The 26,080-nt window shown below is 41.7% G+C and overlaps 3 protein-coding genes and 1 long non-coding RNA gene across 4 annotated transcripts in view; 2 read left to right on the forward strand and 2 right to left on the reverse strand.

The window, feature by feature from the left end:
- The window catches only part of BLOC1S2 (biogenesis of lysosomal organelles complex 1 subunit 2), a 66,946-nt gene extending 45,398 nt beyond the window's left edge, over window positions 1-21,548 (forward strand). Inside the window, exon 8 of the transcript XR_016468789.1 lies at window positions 21,091-21,548. The gene's annotated coding sequence lies outside the window, so the exon portion shown is untranslated. The remainder of the gene's footprint in view (window positions 1-21,090) is intronic.
- Window positions 804-7,678, reverse strand: LOC149917046 (cytochrome P450 2H1). The gene is made up of 9 exons (XM_090145138.1): window positions 7,426-7,678; window positions 6,610-6,772; window positions 5,659-5,808; window positions 4,709-4,869; window positions 4,243-4,419; window positions 3,676-3,811; window positions 3,230-3,417; window positions 2,547-2,688; window positions 804-2,048 (listed from the first exon to the last, which is right to left on the reverse strand). Exons 1-9 carry the CDS (start codon window positions 7,600-7,602, stop codon window positions 1,867-1,869), a joined length of 1,476 nt encoding a protein of 491 aa, XP_090001264.1. The 5' UTR covers window positions 7,603-7,678; the 3' UTR covers window positions 804-1,866.
- LOC149917047 (uncharacterized) lies at window positions 10,898-11,985 on the forward strand. The gene is made up of 2 exons (XR_016468788.1): window positions 10,898-11,015; window positions 11,706-11,985. It is a non-coding gene; the product is annotated as an uncharacterized LOC149917047 (long non-coding RNA).
- LOC149917048 (cytochrome P450 2H1-like) lies at window positions 11,927-18,196 on the reverse strand. Its single transcript, XM_090145139.1, has 9 exons — window positions 17,939-18,196; window positions 17,121-17,283; window positions 16,784-16,933; window positions 15,834-15,994; window positions 15,365-15,541; window positions 14,798-14,933; window positions 14,352-14,539; window positions 13,669-13,810; window positions 11,927-13,170 (listed from the first exon to the last, which is right to left on the reverse strand). Exons 1-9 carry the CDS (start codon window positions 18,113-18,115, stop codon window positions 12,989-12,991), a joined length of 1,476 nt encoding a protein of 491 aa, XP_090001265.1. The 5' UTR covers window positions 18,116-18,196; the 3' UTR covers window positions 11,927-12,988.
- Window positions 21,549-26,080: the final 4,532 nt, after the last annotated feature.

The following is a 26,080-nucleotide window of genomic DNA, read 5'->3' on the forward strand; positions in this document are numbered from 1 at the left end:
GAGTGTCTCAGTCATGCTGGGATATATCCACCATTTACTGATTTACGTCATATTAATTTATAATGGGGGCTCAGACAAGTGCTGCTGCCCTGCCAGGGGAAACAGCTCAAGTGGCTCTTATTTTTTTCTTCCTTGAGTGTTTCATAGACAGGAAACTCAGAGACAGCTTTAGTGAGCTTGAAACCTGCCGGTTCTGTCCTTCATTAGTGCTTGCCCAACTGACTGACATTTCCATAGATGCTTTCCAGCTCCCTAGAAACTTCTTAAACTTACAGAACATAAGAATGTCTGTGAAATGTATCTGGGAATTAATAGCAACAGGGTAAAGAATGAATTAATCAAGTTTGAAAGCCACTCTTTGTGTTGCTAAGTGACAAGACTTTGTGTCAAGTCTGCCATGGAAAGTCATGTAGCCCTGCCTCAGTTCTGCAAATAAGTATGCAATTTTCTATGTACTGTCCCACCAGAAGTAAGAGCCTTGATAACACTGAGTGTGAGCAGGCACAGAAAAAGAACAGTATGGCTGCATGGAGAAATAGACTTTTATTGCCTGTTTTTTTTTTTTTTTTATATGTTTTCCAGTTTAGCAGGTGACAGAACATCTGATCCTTAATCTCTCAGGAAGTGCTAATACCACTCTGTGTTCAGTCAGGTGAACTCGGAGGAAATACAAGCAGCCATTGGTTACAATTGCACTGCTGCTTGTACCAGTGAGCACAGTGAGGCGCAAGGTGAGACTTGCAGGGCACAGCTTTGGTGCTTCTCTGATCTCAGATTCCTGCTCCATATGATGGTGGAGTCTCTGGGAGCTACAGCTGGTGGGTGGTGGTGGTGGTTGTTTTTTGCTGCTTTGCACAGGCTGCCTTCTTCTCTGCTCAGCATGGAGGAAAGTGTCTGGAACAGGCAAGTTGCCTCCCAAGCCTCTTAGCCATGGCAAAGTTGAAGGAAGCACAATGAGGCTTCCCATTTTTTTTTTTTTTTTCTGACAAGTAGACTTCTAACAGTTGGTCCAGGGTGCAAATATTGATAAGTTAGATAATATTTTCATGTATCTTTTTCATTTGTATTTCTGTCAGTCTGTGATATTTTCTGCTTTGAACTTTTTGCAACACCAAACAAATAACTCGCGGTATTTCAAGACCATTAACACAGTGAAAGAAATGAACATTTAGCTGCTTACCTGGCATTAATTAATGCCACTGTGGTGACGTTTCGAGTTCTGTATTATTCCACATAGCGCAGATTCAGCTCTGTCACTGCAATTACAGTAAGCTATACAGAGAATATATACTGCAGAGAATGTGATCAATCTGAGAAAGGCCAGTCCTACACCTATACATGTCTTTGTTAGCTCATAGAAACTCTTTACCTGAAGTCTGTAAAATTTCTTCAGCGATTTTTCCCGTACTTCATAAAGTAATGGGAAGATTCAAGCTGCCATTCATTTTCTAAAAAGGCATCATGGAGATCCCAGTACTACTTCACTCCCTTTTCACTCAGTGAGCAGTGCTTAACTGCACTTTTAATTCTGATAGGCCCAATAAATACAGTCCAGCCATTTCCCATGTTGTTAGTGAGACAGGAGGTTTTCCAGATTGTGTCTTAAAGCCATAATGCATTTCTTACAAATGAGTGAAAAGAAATAGTCAAGATATGTACATATTTTGGAGAGTGTGTGGGAGTCTAAGCATTGTGGAGAATTGTTTTCTGCTGGAGATGTCCTTCTAGGATCACATAGAAAAGCATAAATCTTCTGTCTGGAAAGAATTTAGGAAATTATCTGAGTGTCTCAGTCTCACCAGGGTGGGCAATGACAGTAATTCAAGAAGAGCTCTAATGTGGGAGGTGCCAGCTGTCTTCACTTGTCTAACGTGGAATAAATGAGACCTCATAAGGTCGGGGCATATTTGCCAGAGAGGTGACTATGGGAGAAATGTCAACATCCTTGCGATCTACAACAGGCTTCAGAGTAAAGTTCTGCAGGATGGATGTTAAAAATAAGAATATCTCCATCCGGGCCAGACCTTCTCCTGCACAGATGCGTTTTCCTGCAAGGAAAGAATGAGAAAAAAAGGAGATGATGATGGTAGAATACTTTTGCTTGTAACTTATTTTAACCCCTGTGCCATGAAAGTTCCAACTTCTCAGAATGGGCATGCAGCACTGCATCCTTCTGGGGAAGTGAATTGAATTAAACTAAGGTCTCAGCATTCAGAACAGTGTGAGAGTACTGGGTCGGTCAATGCAATTTGAAGGCTTCCATTTTTCCTGTTCTATTGCTGTTTTATGGCTAGCTAGGAGGGAGAAGTGGCATGGCTACATGTCCCATTCATGCATCTTTTCTTGGAGGATGCATCAGAGGAGCTCTGGTACTTGTTAAGAAAAGGAGGTAAACTGAAAGTGCAGTATATGGGGTAGAGCTGCCCAGAAGTGACCAGTAGATCTCCAGACATCACTGTTCAGACAGTGATGACAGAGCGACTGAAATCTCTGAAGATGTTCTAGGAGAGGATAGTCTGGGTCCTGGCATGGGAAGAGCTCTTTACCTGTAGAAAATGGCATGAAGTAATCACTCTTTCTGAAGGTACCATTTGCATTCAGGAAATGTCCTGGATCAAATTTTTCTGGATTAGGAAATTCCTTGCAGTCTTGCAGGATGGGAGACAGCAAAGGGAATATCATGGTGTCCTGAGTAAGCACAGAGAGAAGAAAGTTAAAGTGGAGACATGCCAAAGTAAAGCCCCGTTGAGCAGTTCCCAGAGCTGAATACATGCAAAGCCCTGCTTTGGTGACTGCTGCTATGTGGTCCTAGTGAGTTCCCCTGTCTGTCAAAACTAATAGTGTTAAAATGTCACGAGAAAAGCTGGTAGAACTGCAAAAATGTTGAGAGGTGCAGACTTGGGGCACATTTAGAAGGCTTTGAGAAACTTTTTTCTGAGACCAATGGCATACATTCATATCTAGAAGCTAACTAGCTGCTTTTTTCCATAGTTGCAATTCATTCAGTAATAATTATTTGTATTGCAAATAAAAAGTAGGAAAAGGCTCCTTCGTAAAAGGAAGGCTACAACATTGTACAACTTAATGCATACCATCACCTGAAAAGGACCACTCCCTCTCTGAAATCAAATTATTCTGATTCAGTATTGCATTCCAGTGTGTTTGAAACTTAAGTAAAGCATAATTAATATAGCACAGCAAAAGATTGTGGATGTTCCCGGCAACAGACCTTGGGTATGAAATAGTCTCTGAGCTTGGTGTCCTTGGTCACAGCATGTGGAACGTTAAGAGGAAGGAAATCAATGAATCTCTGGATTTCATGGACCACAGCATCTGTGTATGGCAACTGGCTCCTGTCTGCCATGCAGGGGCTTCGGTCTCGGCCAACCACACGGTCAATCTCCTTGTGAATTTTCTCTGTTTGGGAATAAGTAAATTGAATGGATGTTTCCCAAAGCCTTTCTTCACAGTTGCAGCAAAGCTTGCTTTTCACCCTCCCAAAAGCAGATGAACAAACATACTTGGTACTGATGGCTCTCTCCTGGAAGTAGAGCTAAGACTGATGGACATCTCTGCTATTAGGGACTGTTGTCACCAGAGGTAGTGACACAAACTGTCCACTTTGAGCCCATGGCCTATAATATATCTTCAAGTGAATATTCCCTTTCCTCTTACCTTCAATCTCTGGGTATTTCTGGAGAATCAGAAGTCCGTATCTCAGTGTGGTGCTGGTTGTCCCTGTTCCCGCAAGGAACAAGTCAATTGTGGTTCTGGTCAAGGACTCAACAGTGAAATAAGAGTTCCCTTTCTCCTGGAGGAAAATTTGGCAGGATTGTTTGAGTGAGAACGATAAGAAGTTTTTCTACAAAGGACGCCTTGTGCCTATGCCTATGCATGTTTTTAGATTCACCTAATGTCTCTTCAAAAATACACCCTCCCCAGAACATCAGGGATAACAGTTCTTATATGACATTTGAGATCATGTGGGAAGCATATGGAATTACATTGGTGAGGTTGGTTAACAGCTTTCCCAGCTCTGGCTAGTGCTGTGTGCCATTGTTAGCGCTGTGCTTACAAATCTTTCAGAGGAAAACGGAGGGGAGAGAAATGAAGGTGCTATGAAAAGAAATTTCCCTCTGTATTTGCAGAAGCCCAGTGTGCTGCTACAACTGGGAGACAATGTAAGGATTCAAATGGTGGCTTTCCTATCATCCAGAGAGCTCTCACTTACTCTTACATTACCTGTTGCATTTTGTTGATAAAAGCATCAATAAAATCTCGAGGGCAGCTGGGATCAAAAGATTCCTGGTGTGCTCTTACAATTTCAGTAATGAAGTCATCAACTTTGTCAGTGTTTTCTATTAGCTTACGATGAGGTCCAGGTAAAGAACTTAAGATGGTTGGGAAGAAATTGTAGAGCTGTGATAATAAAAGGAGGGAAATGCCTATTTTAGTTAATGTGCTTGCAATCAATTTTTCCCTTCTCTGTTACTATGAGAAGTAGTTAACTCTCCCTTGCATCATGGTTTCACTATGCTGAAGGAGTAACTTTACTTGAACTGCTGTAGCAATTCTGTTCTGCTTTGGACATACAATAAGGCTTCCATAAAATGAAATAGCATACCAGTGATAAATGAGTAACATGAATGAATATAATTTTAACCTAAACCATTATTACACTTTATTAATGAAATGAAATTGCACAAACCTGTGTTTGTATTTTGTTCTGGTACTTGTTGTTTTCTTCCAGCATCTCAATTAAAGCCAGAAATTTCTCGTCCTCATAGTCAAACCGATCCCCAAATACAATGGAGCAGATGATGTTGGAAACAGCATGGATTATGAATTTACCAGGGTTGAAAGGTTTCTCTGCAACAACAACAAAAGAAGTAACTTGTTTTCAGTACTTTAGTCATCATCTCCTCCCCTTACAGCTTCAAGGAAGTTTTGCATTCACCTGAGACCCAGATTTGTGCAGACCTTTAAGAAGATAATGAGAGGTTTATCCAACTGGTTATTCTCTACTTGTTAATAACTGATTTTCCTCTTTGAATTCTTTAAGTCCATGTTTTGTACTGTTCTTTCTGCAACGCTAATCTGAGTGACTTCCCCTTCATCTGACACATGTCTTGTAGCAGGACAGACTGTGTATTAGAGACTGCCTGGGGAATACCACCAAAACCCAAAGAAACTTCAGATACCTGCGATCAAAGGTAGAGTTTTGACAGCATGGCTACAGAGTATTCTAAGGAAATAACTATGGAAGTGTGAGGAAAAAGTGAGATCCATGAAAGAAGGAAAGTTGAACCTGGAGACTGCAGTAAGGTATATCTCAAGTATGGAAGATAAGAATCATCAAGATGGAAATGTATAAAATCCTGAAGGAAAAAAAGAGAGAACAATTAATGGTAACGTTAAGGATCAGCCTCTTCCATGCAGTTCTGGAGCCAGCCCTTTCCTGCCTTGCTCATGACTCCTTGCCAGCTGTACAGTGAGGCATATACACTGCAGAATCAGTGACATGAAAAGAGCAATACAGATGAGCCTGTTTTCTCAGATCCATAGCAGGGTTTTTTATCTGTGAACCCAGACTGAATTTTCTTACAGTCTCATTGCAGATATACGAGGTTTTCCAGTAGATGTACATCAGCGTCCTACCATGTGTGTTCCTGATCCTCTCCACCAGAAAACGAGCTTCCTCCTGGATTCGTTCCTCAATGCCCTTCTTCCCCATTCCAAAATCACGCAGGGTGGTGAGGGCGAATCTTCGCAGTTGCCTCCAGGTCTCCCCATTGCTGGTAACAATGCCTGTCATAAGAAAGAAAAGCAATGAAGACTCCACGAGGAAGTAAATTTTCTGCCCCCCACCCCCTTCTGGAATAAATATCTACCACAATTGCTATGTGCCCCAAACCCTGACTTTCCTGCAGTTATGGAGGTGACAGATTGATCAATCTGACCAAGGCACCACTGTTTATTTCCAGAATAAGAGAAATGACCGTGGGCTGTCAATAAAAAGGGACCACTGGCATTAAAGTCAACTTGGCCACAAGCAGATGGCTAAGGCATTCCCAAATGCTCAGTGATGCACCTTCACACATCGTATCATCACTGAATACATTGCAGAAAAAGAATGTACCATGGAATAACCATTTGCCTGGATAAACAGTCTACTGGGAGCTGTTGTGGCGAATGAGCCCAGGGCCTAATATTGAGTATGACCCTTAACTGGGACAGCCTTTATTTGCTTGTCGGTGTTGTATTCTGGAATTTCCAGTTGATGGCACCTGAGCTGTAGGGACTTGGCCAGTATTTTCAGAAATGGAAGAATAACAGTAATATCCTAGAGGCACCTTTTAGCCAGAATTTGAAGGGTGCTGAAAGTAGAAAGGAACTGACTGAAGCCAGCCTAGGACCTTACACAGTTGTCTAGGGCTTCAGCCTGCTGCTAGGTCCAAGGAATGAGTTGGGCTTTTAATACTTTATTCCTAATTTTTATGTGTAAATGTAGTACTTGAAGTCCACCAGTCGCTCCTCCACTGCCCTCACAGGTGGATTCCTGTGCCAATGACATGGTCAGTTCTGTATGGCAGTGTTACCTGGACGTACCTGTGCCTTTGAAGAGTTTTTCAATCAGAGGCAGTATTCCTCTGCCACTGAAGGCTTCTCCGTTATCGATTAGGGCTTCTTTCACAACGTCGTAGCCATAGAGCACTACAACCTTTTTGGGTCCTAAATGTATTGTGAAGATAGGGCCATACTTTTTGCTGAGCTGTAGGAAGGAAAAACACAAGGAACAGCACATCCAAATGTTAATCATGTAAAATTAAGTTTGCAGGTCATCACCTGGTGAATAAGATCTCTGGAAAGCTATTCATTCCTTAGCACTTTCCCATCCATCTACCACTATCCCATCATAGTACCCTCAGGAACAGGCTCCACAGCCAAACTTACTCCACCTATTCTCTCACAGGCACTGCAGCACAGGCTTTTTTTTTTTTTTTTTTTTTTTTTTTTTACAGATGTATGATAATATCCATGGGAGGGAACAGATGGCACCATTCCCCTTCAAATTCCCTTGTTTGGCCCTACCCAAGAGATTATACCTACTTGCCAGGGAACTGAGGCAAGAAAATAGAGCAAGGTCCACCACAAATCAGGGCTGGGCTCTTTTGCCAGAGCAATGAAGAGATGGGCACAAAGGGGTTGCGGTGGATATGGTGAAAGCATTAGTATCTTGTCTAGAAATCTACTGTATACTGACTGCAGTGCTGGCGTGAGGCCAGCGCAGGTCTCAACATCAGTATAGTTATTGCAATAAGCAGCATAATACATCAAAAGCAAACATGCAGAAGCTGTGAATTAAGCTGAGGCTGGGCTGGGCTTTGCTGTACAGGAAACACAGGAAAGAAAGAGACATCTTACCTCCTTGAAGCTTCCCATCAAGTTCCATGGGTTCAGCTGAAAAACGTTTCCAATTATGGGAATTGGTGTGGGACCAGGAGGCTCCTTCCCTCTTCGTGATGTACTTCTCCATGCAGCAATGAGAAGGCATGAGATGCAGACCAGCAAGAGGACTGTGGGCCATCCCAAGAACTCCATGGTGGGCTGAGGAAGGGCTGTCAAGTGTCAGAAGAGTCTGAACTGGGACCTGCAAACCTGTGGTTATTTATAAGCTCTAGAACAAAAGCATGTGGATTAAATCAGCCACTATCACCTCCCTGTTCCTGCTGAGGCAGCAGATTACATATTAATCTGCTCAAGATTAGAATGAGCAAACTAGGGATGAACTCATTGTTTACTCTGACTTTTTTACACGTACAGCTTGTGTTCCTTTGGGTAATCATTCATGTGGTACTAATAGTGATCTAATGCTCCAAATGATCTCAAAATGCAGAAATACTAGAACCCATCTGCTGAATGTATGCTTGAACTCTTGCTGTTGTCCTTATGCGTAGGGTGACTTCTGCCAACCCCTCCAACAGGTGTGCGCAGTGAAGTAGCTGTGAATGTGAAAAGGGAATCATTGCAATTCTTTCTTAGGTATTTCTCCTTCACTTCCAGAATGATATAATGACATTGTTCTGAGGCCAAGCATGCAGATTTTTGAGAAGTTAACTGCATTTGTCACGATCTATTTTAGGCACTCTATACTGTCCTTAGCATTTGCATGAGGATTTCACAAGTTATCCAAAAAGGACAGAGCTCTGTAGTTCCTGTTGTCTTCTTCAAAGCGTGATGTTTCAAGAAACTTCCCAAAGATGTGAAGATCCATGAAAGTTAATGGCATTCTGATCAGGGAATGACAGAATTAATGGTTTTATTAGTAGCAATTATTTAATAGAACAGAAAAGCATAGTGATCTATTACACTTCCAACTACTTTTCCTCACATATACATAGTAAGTAAACTTGAAACTAGATCCAGTTTCTGAGATTCAAATTCTGAGACAAGACTGTGTGTTTGATGTGCTTTAGAGAGGAAAGAGACATGCATCAGGACTGTGCTGCAGCAGCAGCCCCTGCTCCAACTACTTTTGGGGCAGCCCCTATGTAGAGACACACAAAAGCGAGGGACTGTACTGGAGGCCAATCTGCAAGTTCGCCAGCACGTTTGGAAGGCATTCCTTTGCTTTCTGGCAGGTCAAGCACATAGAAGAGGAAACTGGATATTAAATGGGCCACTACACCACCTAAGAGGCCCAAGAGTACCAAAAAACAAAAACAACCTGTTGTGGTTTAACCCATCAGGCAGCCGAACACCGCACAAATGTTTGCTTCCTTCCCCCGGGTGGGATGAGGGAGGGAACTGGAAAGAATAGGACTTGTGGGCTGAGATCAAAACTATTCACTGAGACAGAAGAGGAAAATGGAAACAGAAGTGCAATGATAACTATATGTACAGGTGCAATGTAATTACTCTCCTCTTGCTGACTAATGTGCAGTAATAATACAACTGCCTGCTGACTGACAGCCATCAGCAATGCAAGGTCTCACTCAAAACTGCACAATGTCAGTGTCTGCCTTACAAGACAAAGACTTTGCCATGACCAGATTTATTAAGATTCCATGAAAATTTCAGTATTCAACAATTTACAAAGCATGCATACTTGTAACATGCTCTGCTGCTAGGACTCAACATAAGATAAAGACCTTGGCATTATTTTTCAGGCGATAGCAGAAATGCCATTTGACCAGCCAGCACAAAAGATTTGGTTAAATATTTGTGTTTGAACTCACAGGACCCAAAACACAACTCAGTTGACTCAGGACCAAGCCAGTGACTTCTGCTGTTCAGTCAATTGGAATGTGTAGCACACTGTTACACCCTGGCTTGATCTTTGAAAATGCAAGGAAGTTAACATAGTATCAGCCTTGCTGTGGCTTGTACAGTGACTCTAGCAGTAAAGCACTGTGTTGTTCCTGTTGATGATCATCTTTGAATAGAGCTTAGCTTTAAATTATAGTCAGCATTAAATGAGAAGAGGCCCTTCCCCGAGCCAGGCAGCAAGTCAGGAATTGGGACCGTAAGTTGACAAGTGTCCATGCTTTGCAAACAGTGCATATGTTAAAGAGAAATGTTGATGGACAAGTTCACCAACTGACAATATGAAATCTCAGAAAGGCCCTGTTCAGCTGATTGAAAACAAGCGCATGACACAAATTCTGTCATACAGGAGGCTCAGCGGTTCTACTCCTTTGTGCCACTGAATGTCCCCCATGCTACAAGCAAAGATGTCCGGCTCAGACTGTACCTCCTCCATTAAATCTGTTCCAAATTTTCTGTAAGTGATTGTGTTCAGGCCTTGAAGTTTGTCTGCTAGAAGAGGCGCAGAAGGAACTCTTTTCCTCTTTCAGAATTTGCAACAAATCAATGAGTTTAAATTAGAGTCCCAAAAGATTAGAGCTTGAGAAGCCTTCTGATGGAAACTACTTCAGCTTGGCTCAAAGCTGTGCAAGCAGCCATTTTTTTTTTATAGTTAATATAAGATGAATGTATGTGCTTAACTAACATGAGAGGTGGAGATATTGCTATCATGTCTAGGAAGGAAAGCAATGGATACCAAATTTGGTGATAACCATTTGCTGATAGTCAGTGATTTCTGTCTTAATACGCAGAGCCTTTATTAAGGCTAAAATAACCGGAACTTTGAGATGACATCAATAGGGAATTTAAGAAAGCTGTCTCATGCAATGTTATTTAATAGGTCAAACACTAAAAAAGGTGGAAGCCTCCATCCTCTAATGCAGGGCCTTCGTGTTTGTTATCTCAGGTATCTGAGTATGCACTGTCATGGAGAGGTGAAGGCCATATGGCAGTAGGGAGCAGAGGTTCCTGCAACAAACAAGTTATATTTGAAGAAACTAGATAAGTCAAATGCAGACTTCATGGCTAGGTTTTGACAACTTAATCTTCAGATACTTGAATACCCATTCTCAATGTTTACTGCTTAGGATGCTGCTGTATTTCCTACACTGAGGCAAATCCAGATCCAGATCAATCCATGCCAGAGCATTTATTGGTGTATGGGAACTGTTCAATCACAGCCTGAACCTCTGATTGATCACCTGAGGCAAGCACTGAGTCAGGCCTGGGAGCATAGGTGAAATCAATTCAGCTGTGTGACCAGAAGGGTTGGAGCCTGGCTGCACCTCACCTAGACCCCATTTAAGGGCTGACTGCCACTGGGGAAGGATCTCTTTCTGGAGATTGCTCCCTTGGGAGTTTTTTCTGCCAGCTAGGACATGGGTGAGCTTTTAATTTATTTTTTTATTATCTGTTTCCACAATGGTAATCTTTCTAGTTATACAACCTGTAAAGTATCAGCCTAGCCATGCTGCTCTGCTAATTGTATATTTGTTGATTGTACATTTTACACTTGGATGGAAATGGTGGTTTTAAGGCAAGTATGTTGTTCTTTTTTTTTGTAAGGAGTTAAACTGTGTTTCTTTCAGATTCTTGACTCTCTTTTGCCTTGCCTTGGATTGCCTGAGGAAGTGCCTACAGCAGTGACTGTGTAGTGCCTTTGCTTTCCTTAAAGCCTCTTTTGTTAGCAGTAGAGTCTACAGTTTTAGTTTTTGCTTCTGCCTCTGTGTTCATTATGCTCAAATGCCCAACTTGGGAGTGTCTCAGTCATGCTGGGATATATCCACCATTTACTGATTTACGTCATATTAATTTATAATGGGGGCTCAGACAAGTGCTGCTGCCCTGCCAGGGGAAACAGCTCAAGTGGCTCTTATTTTTTTCTTCCTTGAGTGTTTCATAGACAGGAAACTCAGAGACAGCTTTAGTGAGCTTGAAACCTGCCGGTTCTGTCCTTCATTAGTGCTTGCCCAACTGACTGACATTTCCATAGATGCTTTCCAGCTCCCTAGAAACTTCTTAAACTTACAGAACATAAGAATGTCTGTGAAATGTATCTGGGAATTAATAGCAACAGGGTAAAGAATGAATTAATCAAGTTTGAAAGCCACTCTTTGTGTTGCTAAGTGACAAGACTTTGTGTCAAGTCTGCCATGGAAAGTCATGTAGCCCTGCCTCAGTTCTGCAAATAAGTATGCAATTTTCTATGTACTGTCCCACCAGAAGTAAGAGCCTTGATAACACTGAGTGTGAGCAGGCACAGAAAAAGAACAGTATGGCTGCATGGAGAAATAGACTTTTATTGCCTGTTTTTTTTTTTTTTTTTATATGTTTTCCAGTTTAGCAGGTGACAGAACATCTGATCCTTAATCTCTCAGGAAGTGCTAATACCACTCTGTGTTCAGTCAGGTGAACTCGGAGGAAATACAAGCAGCCATTGGTTACAATTGCACTGCTGCTTGTACCAGTGAGCACAGTGAGGCGCAAGGTGAGACTTGCAGGGCACAGCTTTGGTGCTTCTCTGATCTCAGATTCCTGCTCCATATGATGGTGGAGTCTCTGGGAGCTACAGCTGGTGGGTGGTGGTGGTGGTTGTTTTTTGCTGCTTTGCACAGGCTGCCTTCTTCTCTGCTCAGCATGGAGGAAAGTGTCTGGAACAGGCAAGTTGCCTCCCAAGCCTCTTAGCCATGGCAAAGTTGAAGGAAGCACAATGAGGCTTCCCATTTTTTTTTTTTTTTCTGACAAGTAGACTTCTAACAGTTGGTCCAGGGTGCAAATATTGATAAGTTAGATAATATTTTCATGTATCTTTTTCATTTGTATTTCTGTCAGTCTGTGATATTTTCTGCTTTGAACTTTTTGCAACACCAAACAAATAACTCGCGGTATTTCAAGACCATTAACACAGTGAAAGAAATGAACATTTAGCTGCTTACCTGGCATTAATTAATGCCACTGTGGTGACGTTTCGAGTTCTGTATTATTCCACATAGCGCAGATTCAGCTCTGTCACTGCAATTACAGTAAGCTATACAGAGAATATATACTGCAGAGAATGTGATCAATCTGAGAAAGGCCAGTCCTACACCTATACATGTCTTTGTTAGCTCATAGAAACTCTTTACCTGAAGTCTGTAAAATTTCTTCAGCGATTTTTCCCGTACTTCATAAAGTAATGGGAAGATTCAAGCTGCCATTCATTTTCTAAAAAGGCATCATGGAGATCCCAGTACTACTTCACTCCCTTTTCACTCAGTGAGCAGTGCTTAACTGCACTTTTAATTCTGATAGGCCCAATAAATACAGTCCAGCCATTTCCCATGTTGTTAGTGAGACAGGAGGTTTTCCAGATTGTGTCTTAAAGCCATAATGCATTTCTTACAAATGAGTGAAAAGAAATAGTCAAGATATGTACATATTTTGGAGAGTGTGTGGGAGTCTAAGCATTGTGGAGAATTGTTTTCTGCTGGAGATGTCCTTCTAGGATCACATAGAAAAGCATAAATCTTCTGTCTGGAAAGAATTTAGGAAATTATCTGAGTGTCTCAGTCTCACCAGGGTGGGCAATGACAGTAATTCAAGAAGAGCTCTAATGTGGGAGGTGCCAGCTGTCTTCACTTGTCTAACGTGGAATAAATGAGACCTCATAAGGTCGGGGCATATTTGCCAGAGAGGTGACTATGGGAGAAATGTCAACATCCTTGCGATCTACAACAGGCTTCAGAGTAAAGTTCTGCAGGATGGATGTTAAAAATAAGAATATCTCCATCCGGGCCAGACCTTCTCCTGCACAGATGCGTTTTCCTGCAAGGAAAGAATGAGAAAAAAAGGAGATGATGATGGTAGAATACTTTTGCTTGTAACTTATTTTAACCCCTGTGCCATGAAAGTTCCAACTTCTCAGAATGGGCATGCAGCACTGCATCCTTCTGGGGAAGTGAATTGAATTAAACTAAGGTCTCAGCATTCAGAACAGTGTGAGAGTACTGGGTCGGTCAATGCAATTTGAAGGCTTCCATTTTTCCTGTTCTATTGCTGTTTTATGGCTAGCTAGGAGGGAGAAGTGGCATGGCTACATGTCCCATTCATGCATCTTTTCTTGGAGGATGCATCAGAGGAGCTCTGGTACTTGTTAAGAAAAGGAGGTAAACTGAAAGTGCAGTATATGGGGTAGAGCTGCCCAGAAGTGACCAGTAGATCTCCAGACATCACTGTTCAGACAGTGATGACAGAGCGACTGAAATCTCTGAAGATGTTCTAGGAGAGGATAGTCTGGGTCCTGGCATGGGAAGAGCTCTTTACCTGTAGAAAATGGCATGAAGTAATCACTCTTTCTGAAGGTACCATTTGCATTCAGGAAATGTCCTGGATCAAATTTTTCTGGATTAGGAAATTCCTTGCAGTCTTGCAGGATGGGAGACAGCAAAGGGAATATCATGGTGTCCTGAGTAAGCACAGAGAGAAGAAAGTTAAAGTGGAGACATGCCAAAGTAAAGCCCCGTTGAGCAGTTCCCAGAGCTGAATACATGCAAAGCCCTGCTTTGGTGACTGCTGCTATGTGGTCCTAGTGAGTTCCCCTGTCTGTCAAAACTAATAGTGTTAAAATGTCACGAGAAAAGCTGGTAGAACTGCAAAAATGGTGAGAGGTGCAGACTTGGGGCACATTTAGAAGGCTTTGAGAAACTTTTTTCTGAGACCAATGGCATACATTCATATCTAGAAGCTAACTAGCTGCTTTTTTCCATAGTTGCAATTCATTCAGTAATAATTATTTGTATTGCAAATAAAAAGTAGGAAAAGGCTCCTTCGTAAAAGGAAGGCTACAACATTGTACAACTTAATGCATACCATCACCTGAAAAGGACCACTCCCTCTCTGAAATCAAATTATTCTGATTCAGTATTGCATTCCAGTGTGTTTGAAACTTAAGTAAAGCATAATTAATATAGCACAGCAAAAGATTGTGGATGTTCCCGGCAACAGACCTTGGGTATGAAATAGTCTCTGAGCTTGGTGTCCTTGGTCACAGCATGTGGAACGTTAAGAGGAAGGAAATCAATGAATCTCTGGATTTCATGGACCACAGCATCTGTGTATGGCAACTGGCTCCTGTCTGCCATGCAGGGGCTTCGGTCTCGGCCAACCACACGGTCAATCTCCTTGTGAATTTTCTCTGTTTGGGAATAAGTAAATTGAATGGATGTTTCCCAAAGCCTTTCTTCACAGTTGCAGCAAAGCTTGCTTTTCACCCTCCCAAAAGCAGATGAACAAACATACTTGGTACTGATGGCTCTCTCCTGGAAGTAGAGCTAAGACTGATGGACATCTCTGCTATTAGGGACTGTTGTCACCAGAGGTAGTGACACAAACTGTCCACTTTGAGCCCATGGCCTATAATATATCTTCAAGTGAATATTCCCTTTCCTCTTACCTTCAATCTCTGGGTATCTCTGGAGAATCAGAAGTCCGTATCTCAGTGTGGTGCTGGTTGTCCCTGTTCCCGCAAGGAACAAGTCAAGTGTGGTTCTGGTCAAGGACTCAACAGTGAAATAAGAGTTCCCTTTCTCCTGGAGGAAAATTTGGCAGGATTGTTTGAGTGAGAACGATAAGAAGTTTTTCTACAAAGGACGCCTTGTGCCTATGCCTATGTATGTTTTTAGATTCACCTAATGTCTCTTCAAAAATACACCCTCCCCAGAACATCAGGGATAACAGTTCTTATATGACATTTGAGATCATGTGGGAAGCATATGGAATTACATTGGTGAGGTTGGTTAACAGCTTTCCCAGCTCTGGCTAGTGCTGTGTGCCATTGTTAGCGCTGTGCTTACAAATCTTTCAGAGGAAAACGGAGGGGAGAGAAATGAAGGTGCTATGAAAAGAAATTTCCCTCTGTATTTGCAGAAGCCCAGTGTGCTGCTACAACTGGGAGACGATGTAAGGATTCAAATGGTGGCTTTCCTATCATCCAGAGAGCTCTCACTTACTCTTACATTACCTGTTGCATTTTGTTGATAAAAGCATCAATAAAATCTCGAGGGCAGCTGGGATCAAAAGATTCCTGGTGTGCTCTTACAATTTCAGTAATGAAGTCATCAACTTTGTCAGTGTTTTCTATTAGCTTACGATGAGGTCCAGGTAAAGAACTTAAGATGGTTGGGAAGAAATTGTAGAGCTGTGATAATAAAAGGAGGGAAATGCCTATTTTAGTTAATGTGCTTGCAATCAATTTTTCCCTTCTCTGTTACTATGAGAAGTAGTTAACTCTCCCTTGCATCATGGTTTCACTATGCTGAAGGAGTAACTTTACTTGAACTGCTGTAGCAATTCTGTTCTGCTTTGGACATACAATAAGGCTTCCATAAAATGAAATAGCATACCAGTGATAAATGAGTAACATGAATGAATATAATTTTAACAACCTAAACCATTATTACACTTTATTAATGAAATGAAATTGCACAAACCTGTGTTTGTATTTTGTTCTGGTACTTGTTGTTTTCTTCCAGCATCTCAATTAAAGCCAGAAATTTCTCGTCCTCATAGTCAAACCGATCCCCAAATACAATGGAGCAGATGATGTTGGAAACAGCATGGATTATGAACTTACCAGGGTTGAAAGGTTTCTCTGCAACAACAACAAAAGAAGTAACTTGTTTTCAGTACTTTAGTCATCATCTCCTCCCCTTATAGCTTCAAGGAAGTTTTGCATTCACCTGAGACCCAGATTTGTGCAGACCTTTAAGAAGATAATGAGAGGTTTATCCAACTGGTTATTCTCTACTTGTTAATAACTGATTTTCCTCTTTGAATTCTTTAAGTCCATGTTTTGTACTGTTCTTTCTGCAACGCTAATCTGAGTGACTTCCCCTTCATCTGACACATGCCTTGTAGCAGGACAGACTGTGTATTAGAGACTGCCTGGGGAATGCCACCAAAACCCAAAGAAACTTCAGATACCTGTGATCAAAAGTAGAGTTTTGACAGCATGGCTACAGAGTATTCTAAGGAAATAACTATGGAAGTGTGAGGAAAAAGTGAGATCCATGAAAGAAGGAAAGTTGAACCTGGAGACTGCAGTAAGGTATATCTCAAGTATGGAAGATAAGAATCATCAAGATGGAAATGTATAAAATCCTGAAGGAAAAAAAGAGAGAACAATTAATGGTAACGTTAAGGATCAGCCTCTTCCATGCAGTTCTGGAGCCAGCCCTTCCCTGCCTTGCTCATGACTCCTTGCCAGCTGTACAGTGAGGCATATACACTGCAGAATCAGTGATATGAAAAGAGCAATACAGACGAGCCTGTTTTCTCAGATCCATAGCAGGGTTTTTTATCTGTGAACCCAGACTGAATTTTCTTACAGTCTCATTGCAGATATACGAGGTTTTCCAGTAGATGTACATCAGCGTCCTACCATGTGTGTTCCTGATCCTCTCCACCAGAAAACGAGCTTCCTCCTGGATTCGTTCCTCAATGCCCTTCTTCCCCATTCCAAAATCACGCAGGGTGGTGAGGGCAAATCTTCGCAGTTGCCTCCAGGTCTCCCCATTGCTGGTAACAATGCCTGTCATAAGAAAGAAAAACAATGAAGACTCCACGAGGAAGTAAATTTTCTCCCCCCCACCCGCTTCTGGAATAAATATCTACCACAATTACTTGAAGTCCACCAGTCACTCCTCCACTACCCTCACAGGTGGATTCCTGTGCCAATGACATGGTCAGTTCTGTATGGCAGTGTTACCTGGACGTACCTGTGCCTTTGAAGAGTTTTTCAATCAGAGGCAGTATTCCTCTGCCACTGAAGGCTTCTCCGTTGTCGATTAGGGCTTCTTTCACAACGTCGTAGCCATAGAGCACTACAACCTTTTTGGGTCCTAAATGTATTGTGAAGATAGGGCCATACTTTTTGCTGAGCTGTAGGAAGGAAAAACACAAGGAACACCACATCCAAATGTTAATCATGTAAAATTAAGTTTGCAGGTCATCACCTGGTGAATAAGATCTCTGGAAAGCTATTCATTCCTTAGCACTTTCCCATCCATCTACCACTATCCCATCATAGTACCCTCAGGAACAGGCTCCACAGCCAAACTTACTCCACCTATTCTCTCACAGGCAGTGCAGCACAGGCTTTTTTTTTTTTTTTTTTTTTTTTTAACAGATGTATGATAATATCCATGGGAGGGAACAGATGGCACCATTCCCCTTCAAATTCCCTTGTTTGGCCCTACCCAAGAGATTATACCTACTTGCCAGGGAGCTGAGACAAGAAAATAGAGCAAGGTCCACCACAAATCAGGGCTGGGCTCTTTTGCCAGAGCAATGAAGAGATGGGCACAAAGGGGTTGCGGTGGATATGGTGAAAGCATTAGTATCTTGTCTAGAAATCTACTGTATACTGACTGCAGTGCTGGCGTGAGGCCAGCGCAGGTCTCAACATCAGTATAGTTATTGCAATAGGCAGCATAATACATCAAAAGCAAACATGCAGAAGCTGTGAATTAAGCTGAGGCTGGGCTGGGCTGGGCTTTGCTGTACAGGAAACACAGGAAAGAAAGAGACATCTTACCTCCTTGAAGCTTCCCATCAAGTTCCATGGGTTCAGCTGAAAAACGTTTCCAATTATGGGAATTGGTGTGGGACCAGGAGGCTCCTTCCCTCTTCGTGATGTACTTCTCCATGCAGCAATGAGAAGGCATGAGATGCAGACCAGCAAGAGGACTGTGGGCCATCCCAAGAACTCCATGGTAGGCTGAGGAAGGGCTGTCAAGTGTCAGAAGAGTCTGAACTGGGACCTGCAAACCTGTGGTTATTTATAAGCTGTAGAACAAAAGCATGTGGATTAAAACAGCCACTATCACCTCCCTGTTCCTGCTGAGGCAGCAGATTACATATTAATCTGCTCAAGATTAGAATGAGCAAACTAGGGATGAACTCATTGTTTACTCTGACTTTTTTACACGTACAGCTTGTGTTCCTTTGGGTAATCATTCATGTGGTACTAATAGTGATCTAATGCTGCCGAATGATCTCAAAATGCAGAAATACTAGAACCCATCTGCTGAATGTATGCTTGAACTCTTGCTGTTGTCCTTATGCGTAGGGTGACTCCTGCCAACCCCTCCAACAGGTGTGCGCAGTGAAGTAGCTGTGAATGTGAAAAGGGAATCATTGCAATTCTTTCTTAGGTATTTCTCCTTCACTTCCAGAATGATATAATGACATTGTTCTGAGGCCAAGCATGCAGATTTTTGAGAAGTTAACTGCATTTGTCACGATCTATTTTAGGCACTCTATACTGTCCTTAGCATTTGCATGAGGATTTCACAAGTTATCCAAAAAGGACAGAGCTCTGTAGTTCCTGTTGTCTTCTTCAAAGCGTGATGTTTCAAGAAACTTCCCAAAGATGTGAAGATCCATGAAAGTTAATGGCATTCTGATCAGGGAATGACAGAATTAATGGTTTTATTAATAATTATTAGTTAATATAACTGAATAACTTACATGAAATGCTACACTTCCCACTCTTCTTCCTCAATTTTCATGGTTTTTTTTTTTCAGTAAATCTTCAGGATCCAGCTTTCAAAATCTTGTCCAACAAAGGAAACTATTCAGATACAAACATTTACAACTTCAGAATATATTCATCCAAGCATAACATGGGAAATGTGATGGACTTCACAGGAATGAAGATCATTTTTTTCACAGATTAACAATTCCATACATACCACAAAAAACTTGAAAAAAGATCCAGTTTCTGAGATTCAAATGCTGAGACACAACTGTGTATTTGATGTGCTTTAGTGAGGAAAGAGACATGCATCAGGATTGTGTTGCAGCAGCTCCTGCTCTGACTACTTTTGTGGCAGTCCCCTTTTGTGGCAGCAGGGACACACAAAAGCAAGAGACTGTACTGAAGGTGAATCTACAAGTTTGCCAGCACCTCTGGAAAGCATTCCTTTGCTTTCTGGCAGATCAAGCTCAGGAAAGAGAAAACTATGCCAACTTTTTTGCTCGTTATTTTTTCCTCTGCTGCAGGCTGGATATTAAGGGGTCTATGTACTAAGTAGGAGGCCCAAGAAAATACAAAAAGCCAAGCATCATTTAACCTATCAGGTAGCTGAACAGCACACAGATGTTTGCTCCCTCCCCCCAGGTGGGATGAGGGAGAGGACTGGAAACTGAATAGGACTTGTGGGTTGAGATCAAAACTATTTACCAAGACAGAAGAGGAAAATGGAAACTATATGTAGGCACAGTGCAATTACTTTTCACCTGCTGATCGATGTGCAGTGATAATAGAACTGCCTGCCAACCCACAGTTGTCAGCAACGCAAGATCTCCGCTGAATTAAGGAAAATAAGTTAGGTTAAAAGTTATGTGCCTTCATGGGGTACTGTATCAGCAGCTACAGATCTGACCTTTCTAAGGCAGGTTTTAGCTGCCAATAATAGATGCTTTTCTGCAGACTTAGACAATTAGTACAGACAGCGAGTCTCCTGTTTCTCCAAATAACACTGTTAGCTATCCCATCTCTGCAGTGCAAGGTAGCAGGCTCAGACAGTGAAGCCATATATTAATGAAGAAGCAGCATATTGGTGGACAGAGTTGTAGCCAATAAGACAACAAGCTAGAGCTGTCAGCATCCTCCAACTTGACCTGGGTCAGAGAGTACACAGCTAAGAGACATCCTTCATCAGAAAAGACCACCAGACAACCACTGAGAGATACCACGCATGTGTAAAAGATCTAAGAATCGGGGTGGGGAAAAATGCCAGTCATTCTGGGGACTCACTGTAATAACCCAACCTTTTCTTAGACATCTAATGCATATGTAAGCAGCTTGTTCTTTAAGTATGTGCTTTTCTTGCCATCTGGTATACAGGCTCGGAGGGAATACCCCCCCCTTCATCCAGCATGAGTGCACAGCACTGAGTAAACATGCCTGCTTTATGGTTACTCTGGTTATAGTGTTTGATTCCACATGTCACCACCAACCAACAGCCAGCATTGCCTGAGCAACAGCTGCCCTCTAGACAACTTCCCACAGCTTTATGCCCATCTCATGGTGTCAGAAAATGCTAAAACAGCAACTGGCATCATTTATACAGGGAAAGGGACACAGTTCTTTACAAATCATGAGCTGCAGAGCACTGTTAGCCAGGATGTAGATACTAAGTTTATGTGTTCAAAAGTAATCAGGCAAAGTCATGTCAGAAAAATCCATTGAGGGTGCTCAAAAATGCCCAGGAATCTCTGGATGCTGGAGAGCAATCAAAAAGCAATTCCTCCGTGGCTGCATTGCTGCTACCTTTGGGACCTCATTTTCAGCCAGTGTTAGACAGGATCCTGATCTGACTTGACTGTTGTCATGATGTTGTGCACCCATCCTCAGGCTCCCGTGTCCGTACATTAAAATGTATTACTTAATTGAACGTTCTCATTTTGCAGATTAGCCTGTGAAATGCATCATGTCTATTTTGCTGTGAATTACATCTCTGCTGTTAAAATCTTATCATTTTCAGGCAGGATTCTTTTTAGTTCCTTGCAGAAAATCACACTGTCAACTTCTGTCTTACAATACAAAGGCTTTGCCATCACCAGAGGTAATAAGATTCAACGATACATTCAGCATTCAACAATTTACAAAACATGCCTACTTGTAACATGCTGTGCTGGTAGGACTCAAGATAAGTAACAAACCTCATCATTATTTTTCAGGTGACTTCAGAAATGCCATTTGACCAGCCAGCACATAAGGTTTCTGAACTCACAGGACCCAAAGCACAACTCAATTGACTCAGGACCAAGCCAGTGACGTGACTTGTGCTCTTCAATCATTTAGAACATATAACAGATTGCTACGTCCTTGCTTGTCTCTGAAAGGGCAAGGAAGCCTTATCACCTGTTGTGTGATCTGTACAGTGACCTCAGCAGTAAATCACTCTGTTGTTCCTGTTGCTGATCATCTTTGAACAAAATTTAGCTCTAAATTATAGTCAGCATGAAATGAGAAGAGGCCCTTCTCCAAGCCAGGCAGCAAGTCAGGAACTGGGACAGAGAGCTGTCAAGTGTGCATGGTTTGAAAACAGTGCATATCAATAAGAAAGATGTTGATGGACAAATTCAGCAATGGACAAAATAAAATCTCAGAGAAGCTCAGCAATCATTAAGTAGCAAAACCTTCTGTTACACTTTCAGATATCAGTTAACTACTACAATATAGAAAACAGATGAAATATCACGCATTTAAATCATGAAGAAAAAAAGTAACTGTTATGAACACTAGGTACTATAATAAGTGCCTTCAGTACATTTTCAGTCCTGTCAGAGACAGACATTGCAGAGGGAGTTGTGAAGACAAGAGAGGAAACCAGGGAAACTATATAGCACTAAAAAGTGATGCCATCAAATTGCATAGCCTGTACAGGACGGTTGTAGCAGGAAGGCTGTCCTGTACTGTGCTGACATCATCTTCCCATCAATTGTTAGAAAGCTGGGATATTACAATCTCTTCACAAGTAGCCCACAGTGTGATACAATGCAGATGTCTATAGAAGATCACAGTACCAGCAATTATCCTCATCCGCCTAAACTTCTGTACGAGATCCCTTAGATGGATTTACATAGTTTCTACTTCTTTGGAAATCTTCAGTTTTTGATTGGAGGATACTGCAGAAACCACAGGGATTTTCACTTCATTTTTTTCAGGTGTTTGTATCCATCAGATGGGATTTATCCTAACCATGACAAAATAGAGCAAATACAGTAAAAGCGCAAATCACATTTCCCAACTTTAAATAGTAGGCATGAAAACGGAGAATAACTTGAGAAAGAAGGACTGTGGAAAGAACTGGAAGGAAAAGAAAGAAGCGTGTTTAATATAGAACCCATCAAAGAAAAGTGCAGAGAGCTCAGAGTGGTGTAGAGTGGTGTGGAGTGGCAAGAGACCTTTCTTTCTTTGCAGAAGGTAAGCAGTGAGTAAACAGCGGGATCACTGGGTACAAAGACAGAGACATAGGTGTCAGGGAGCTCGATTAGCTCCCTTGGCTGATGACCCCAAGTCATTTCCTAAGGGGTTATGCCAACTGCATGGTGATAGAGGGAAATGGAGAACTTGGGAGCGAAAGCATGAGTTTTCTGCAAATTGTGGTGGGACTGTTACGAAATGCTCTGACTGGGACTGGCCAGCTGTCACAGCCCGATAGTGCATGACCTGCATCCCATGAGGGACAAGAACTTGCATGAACTCACTGGATTAGGAGATGGACAAACAAGGATCTTCTGGTGAGACACTAGCAGCAGTGGCTTGGAAGGTAAGAAAAAATATGAATTTATGAATGAATCAAAGCCAGTGTTCACACAGTTAAAGCAAGCATGTTTCATGCTGAAGTGAGATTTATAATTATATTTCAGTTTCATTTAATTCCTTACACTGATTGACCTGTTCTCTTCTGTGGCAGCTATCATAATTTGGGTCTTGATTCTCTCACTCTACCCCAAAGCTACAGGATACAACAAGCTCTTTCAGTTCCTCACCACTCTGTTTCATGCAAGACGCCACTGGGTAAATGACCGCAAGAAAAAGACACTTCTGTTGCAGTTCTCACCTCCTCTAAGAGGGAATGGTGGCTCAGCTCCTTCTCTAGACATCATCATTAACCATACATATCATCCCTTTTGGAAGTGGTTATGTCAAACATGTGCTCTCTCAAATGTGATGGGAGTCCTACGTGCTTTGGCTAAAGCTCATGTGGAATAGTAGAAGAGAAGGAATCTGCTATGATTTATTTTCCACACTCGAGAGCTGTGAAAAACATGGCTTTTCTACAAAAAATTGTCAATAACAATTACATAACAATAGCAATAACAACAAAATCTGGTTATGTGCTGCTGCCTTACAAATTTCAGATGAGTCTCCATGTAGCTAGTGCTAAGGCAAAAATTACAGAGTGATCTGCAGTGGCACAGTACACCGTCTCCGGTTAGTTTTCAATAGCTCAAATAATCCAACAAAACAAGATATAAACAAGAAGCTAACCAGTCATATGGTACAGCCTTTCTGATATTTCACAAGGACTTGGCAAGAAAGATATTTGATTTGTCAGTTCAGATGAGTTAGTTAAAGGTTTCTTAATGAACTCAGTTCATCCAGGCATTGGCCGAGAGGATCCAACAACAAAAATTCTGCGTAGCTTTTGCTGAAAAGCAAGCTGAAATTCCATGACCTTTTTCATTGTACCTTTTGGTGCAAAGTACATTGAAACCTCAGACTTTTAAGGAAGAACTCTGATTGCTTATTTCATCCAAGTGTGCTTCACAGCAGCTGCAAGTTAAGTGAAGGTTAAGAAAAGTAGCATCACCACCCTTGTTTTACATCATAAAGTGTTTTTCTAAGTCTGCATCAAATTTCCCCAAGCCCTAGTCTCGATACCTTAACTAAATTCATCCGTATGCCATTGTGGTTTATGCCATAATTGACCCACCTGCACTGTACTGCTGGAAGGCAAGGCTATACAAGGGTCAAGGAGGTACTTCTGAGGTGTTCCTGCAATGAAAGAAAATAAAGCTTGGTTGATTAATAATAAAGAGTAATTGGGAGTAAAGAACAAACTTACTTAAATGAGATAAAGCAAGCATATAAAGAAATACAGTTTTCTGGGTCATTTTATAGCCACAGTATATGAATTTAAAATGGATTTTAAATTGCTTGCTTTAGCCAGTTTTTTTTTTTTTCCATTTCAGTTTCGACTGATATATACAGGAATTTTTCAACTACTGGTGCCCTGGATGTTTAGTCTTCATTTAATTCAATGCTCACCCTATCTGTGCATAGGTAATAATTTGATACACTGTTTACAGCTGTGCCAGATTAAGTAAATTTATAGTTTAAAAAAAAAAAAAAAAAAGGAACAAAGAAAACAAACTCCTTTCCTTTCCTTGTGTGCTTCTTCTCTTGCTTCTTTCCATTTATTTCCAAATTTTAGTTCCAAAGGAAAAGTTCAAAACCAAATTGGCATGAAGTGACTATATCAGTCAGAACTTAACCATTCTGTTCTCATTTCATTTTGCCATCTGGCAGCAGAACAGCACTGCTGGAAGTCAGCTCTAAGGAGAGGTAGACCAAGTCACACACACAGAGCCAATGGTCCACATCAGAAAAAAATCGCTGAAAGAAACCTGCCAGAGTATTTTCCTTTTAGTTTCCTAAAGATTCCAAACACATTGCCCACCTAAACCAAAACTGTAAATAAGAAGCCCCAGTGACAGGTGTCAATACACAAGGACAATACAACATTTTTACCCTCTTAAGGGAAACAAACACTTCCAACAGTCTGCAGACCTACAGAGTTCTAAGGTGCTCTGCAGTCTCTTTCCTCCCAGAACACCTCGTGTACCTCACTGGTAGCACAGTGTTGTATTACCACCCAGCCACGTGCCACGCGATCACATCCATAGAGAAGAGCCACAAAGCCACATCTGCCATATCTGAGCCCATAGCACTGCCATATGCACACCATGTATGGCAGTGGTACTAAAATTAGGGTAAATCTGTGTGATGTTCATTTAGAGCTGGTGGTAAATACTGTAGACACCTTACCAGAGAAACTGCATGAAGATTTTGGTATCTGGTGCCCACTGAAGCTAGATGCTTGCACAAATACTGTAACACCTAACAGCCAGAAACTCTTTCTGTCTCACATGCTGCTGCTAAAACAAGCAGTTCAGACAGACAGTCAAATCTTTCAGATCTTTTCGAGTGCTGCCATCTTACATCAAACAGCCTTTTGCCTTTCATCATGCCACAAGCAGCCAGAAGTGTACTCCATCCACAGCCACGGGTGTCATGGTTTTGGCTGGTAATAGCATATGGATGTTATAGTTGTTGCTGAGCAGTGCTTACACAGAACATGTTGGTATACAGTGTGGGAGGTCTTTAATTCACCTTACAACAGAGCTGAGAGGAAGGAAGTGAAAGAACTGTAGCTCCAGCAGAAGTTAATCTGTGGGGTTTTTTGTTTGTTTGTTTGTTTTCCTATTCTCATCCAAATCCAGTAAGTTTTGGAAAGCAAACAAACAAACACTGTTTGTTATCACAGTGGTGTTTCAGTAAACAAAACCACTCAGCTTTATTTCAAAGTCCGTGTACTCTAACATCAAAACTGTGATAATTTTTTTTTTAATTAATTTATTTTTTAAATTAAATTATTGCTTAGCAAAAGCGAAGTCCTTGCAGCATGATCAAAGAGGTAGTTTATGGAGTTGGCAGGCTACTGCCTGCCACTAATGCATTCTCCTTGCCAGAGAACTAGTTTGGAACAGTGTTTGGAAACAATATCATCATTAACCAGCTCACTGAAAGGCTACCAATATTAACCAATGTTCACGATTACTATGTTATTCTGAAAGATGAACAACTGGTGCTCCACTAGTCTGTTCGTTTCTGAGCAAAACAGGAGGTGGCAAAAGGGAGCCCGCCCCATTACTTTTCTGTCCCACGAGGGACTGTGGGGATAGGCAGCTCCGTGTGTTATGAGATCCCATTGCCCTCTACTGGCTGTTCTGGCCATGCTGGGGTTTGCAGGTGTCCAACTTTGTGCTTTTCCCATGTTTGTTTTTTTCGTTCCAGCTAATGCCATTAGCACCATACAATCCAGTCTCCTTGCCAGGGGATGGACTCTTCTTTATTCCTCTTTTTGTCTGAAATTCA

Source organism: Phasianus colchicus, chromosome 8 (assembly GCF_987193195.1).
Source record: "Phasianus colchicus chromosome 8, bPhaCol1.hap1.1, whole genome shotgun sequence".
Classification (NCBI taxonomy): Eukaryota; Metazoa; Chordata; class Aves; order Galliformes; family Phasianidae; genus Phasianus; species Phasianus colchicus.

Excerpts from the sequence above, each read along its gene's own strand:
- LOC149917046 (XM_090145138.1), bottom strand. The coding sequence starts at position 7,602 with ATGGAGTTCTTGGGATGGCCCACAGTCCTCTTGCTGGTCTGCATCTCA. Across the intron at positions 3,812-4,242 it reads TTATCAACAAAATGCAACAG|GAGAAAGGGAACTCTTATTT; the intron begins GTAATGTAAGAG and ends ATTTTCCTCCAG. Across the intron at positions 2,689-3,229 it reads GAGACTATTTCATACCCAAG|GACACCATGATATTCCCTTT; the intron begins GTCTGTTGCCGG and ends GTGCTTACTCAG.
- LOC149917048 (XM_090145139.1), bottom strand. The coding sequence starts at position 18,115 with ATGGAGTTCTTGGGATGGCCCACAGTCCTCTTGCTGGTCTGCATCTCA. Across the intron at positions 16,934-17,120 it reads AAAACTCTTCAAAGGCACAG|GCATTGTTACCAGCAATGGG; the intron begins GTACGTCCAGGT and ends TTCTTATGACAG. Across the intron at positions 14,540-14,797 it reads GAGATACCCAGAGATTGAAG|AGAAAATTCACAAGGAGATT; the intron begins GTAAGAGGAAAG and ends ATTCCCAAACAG.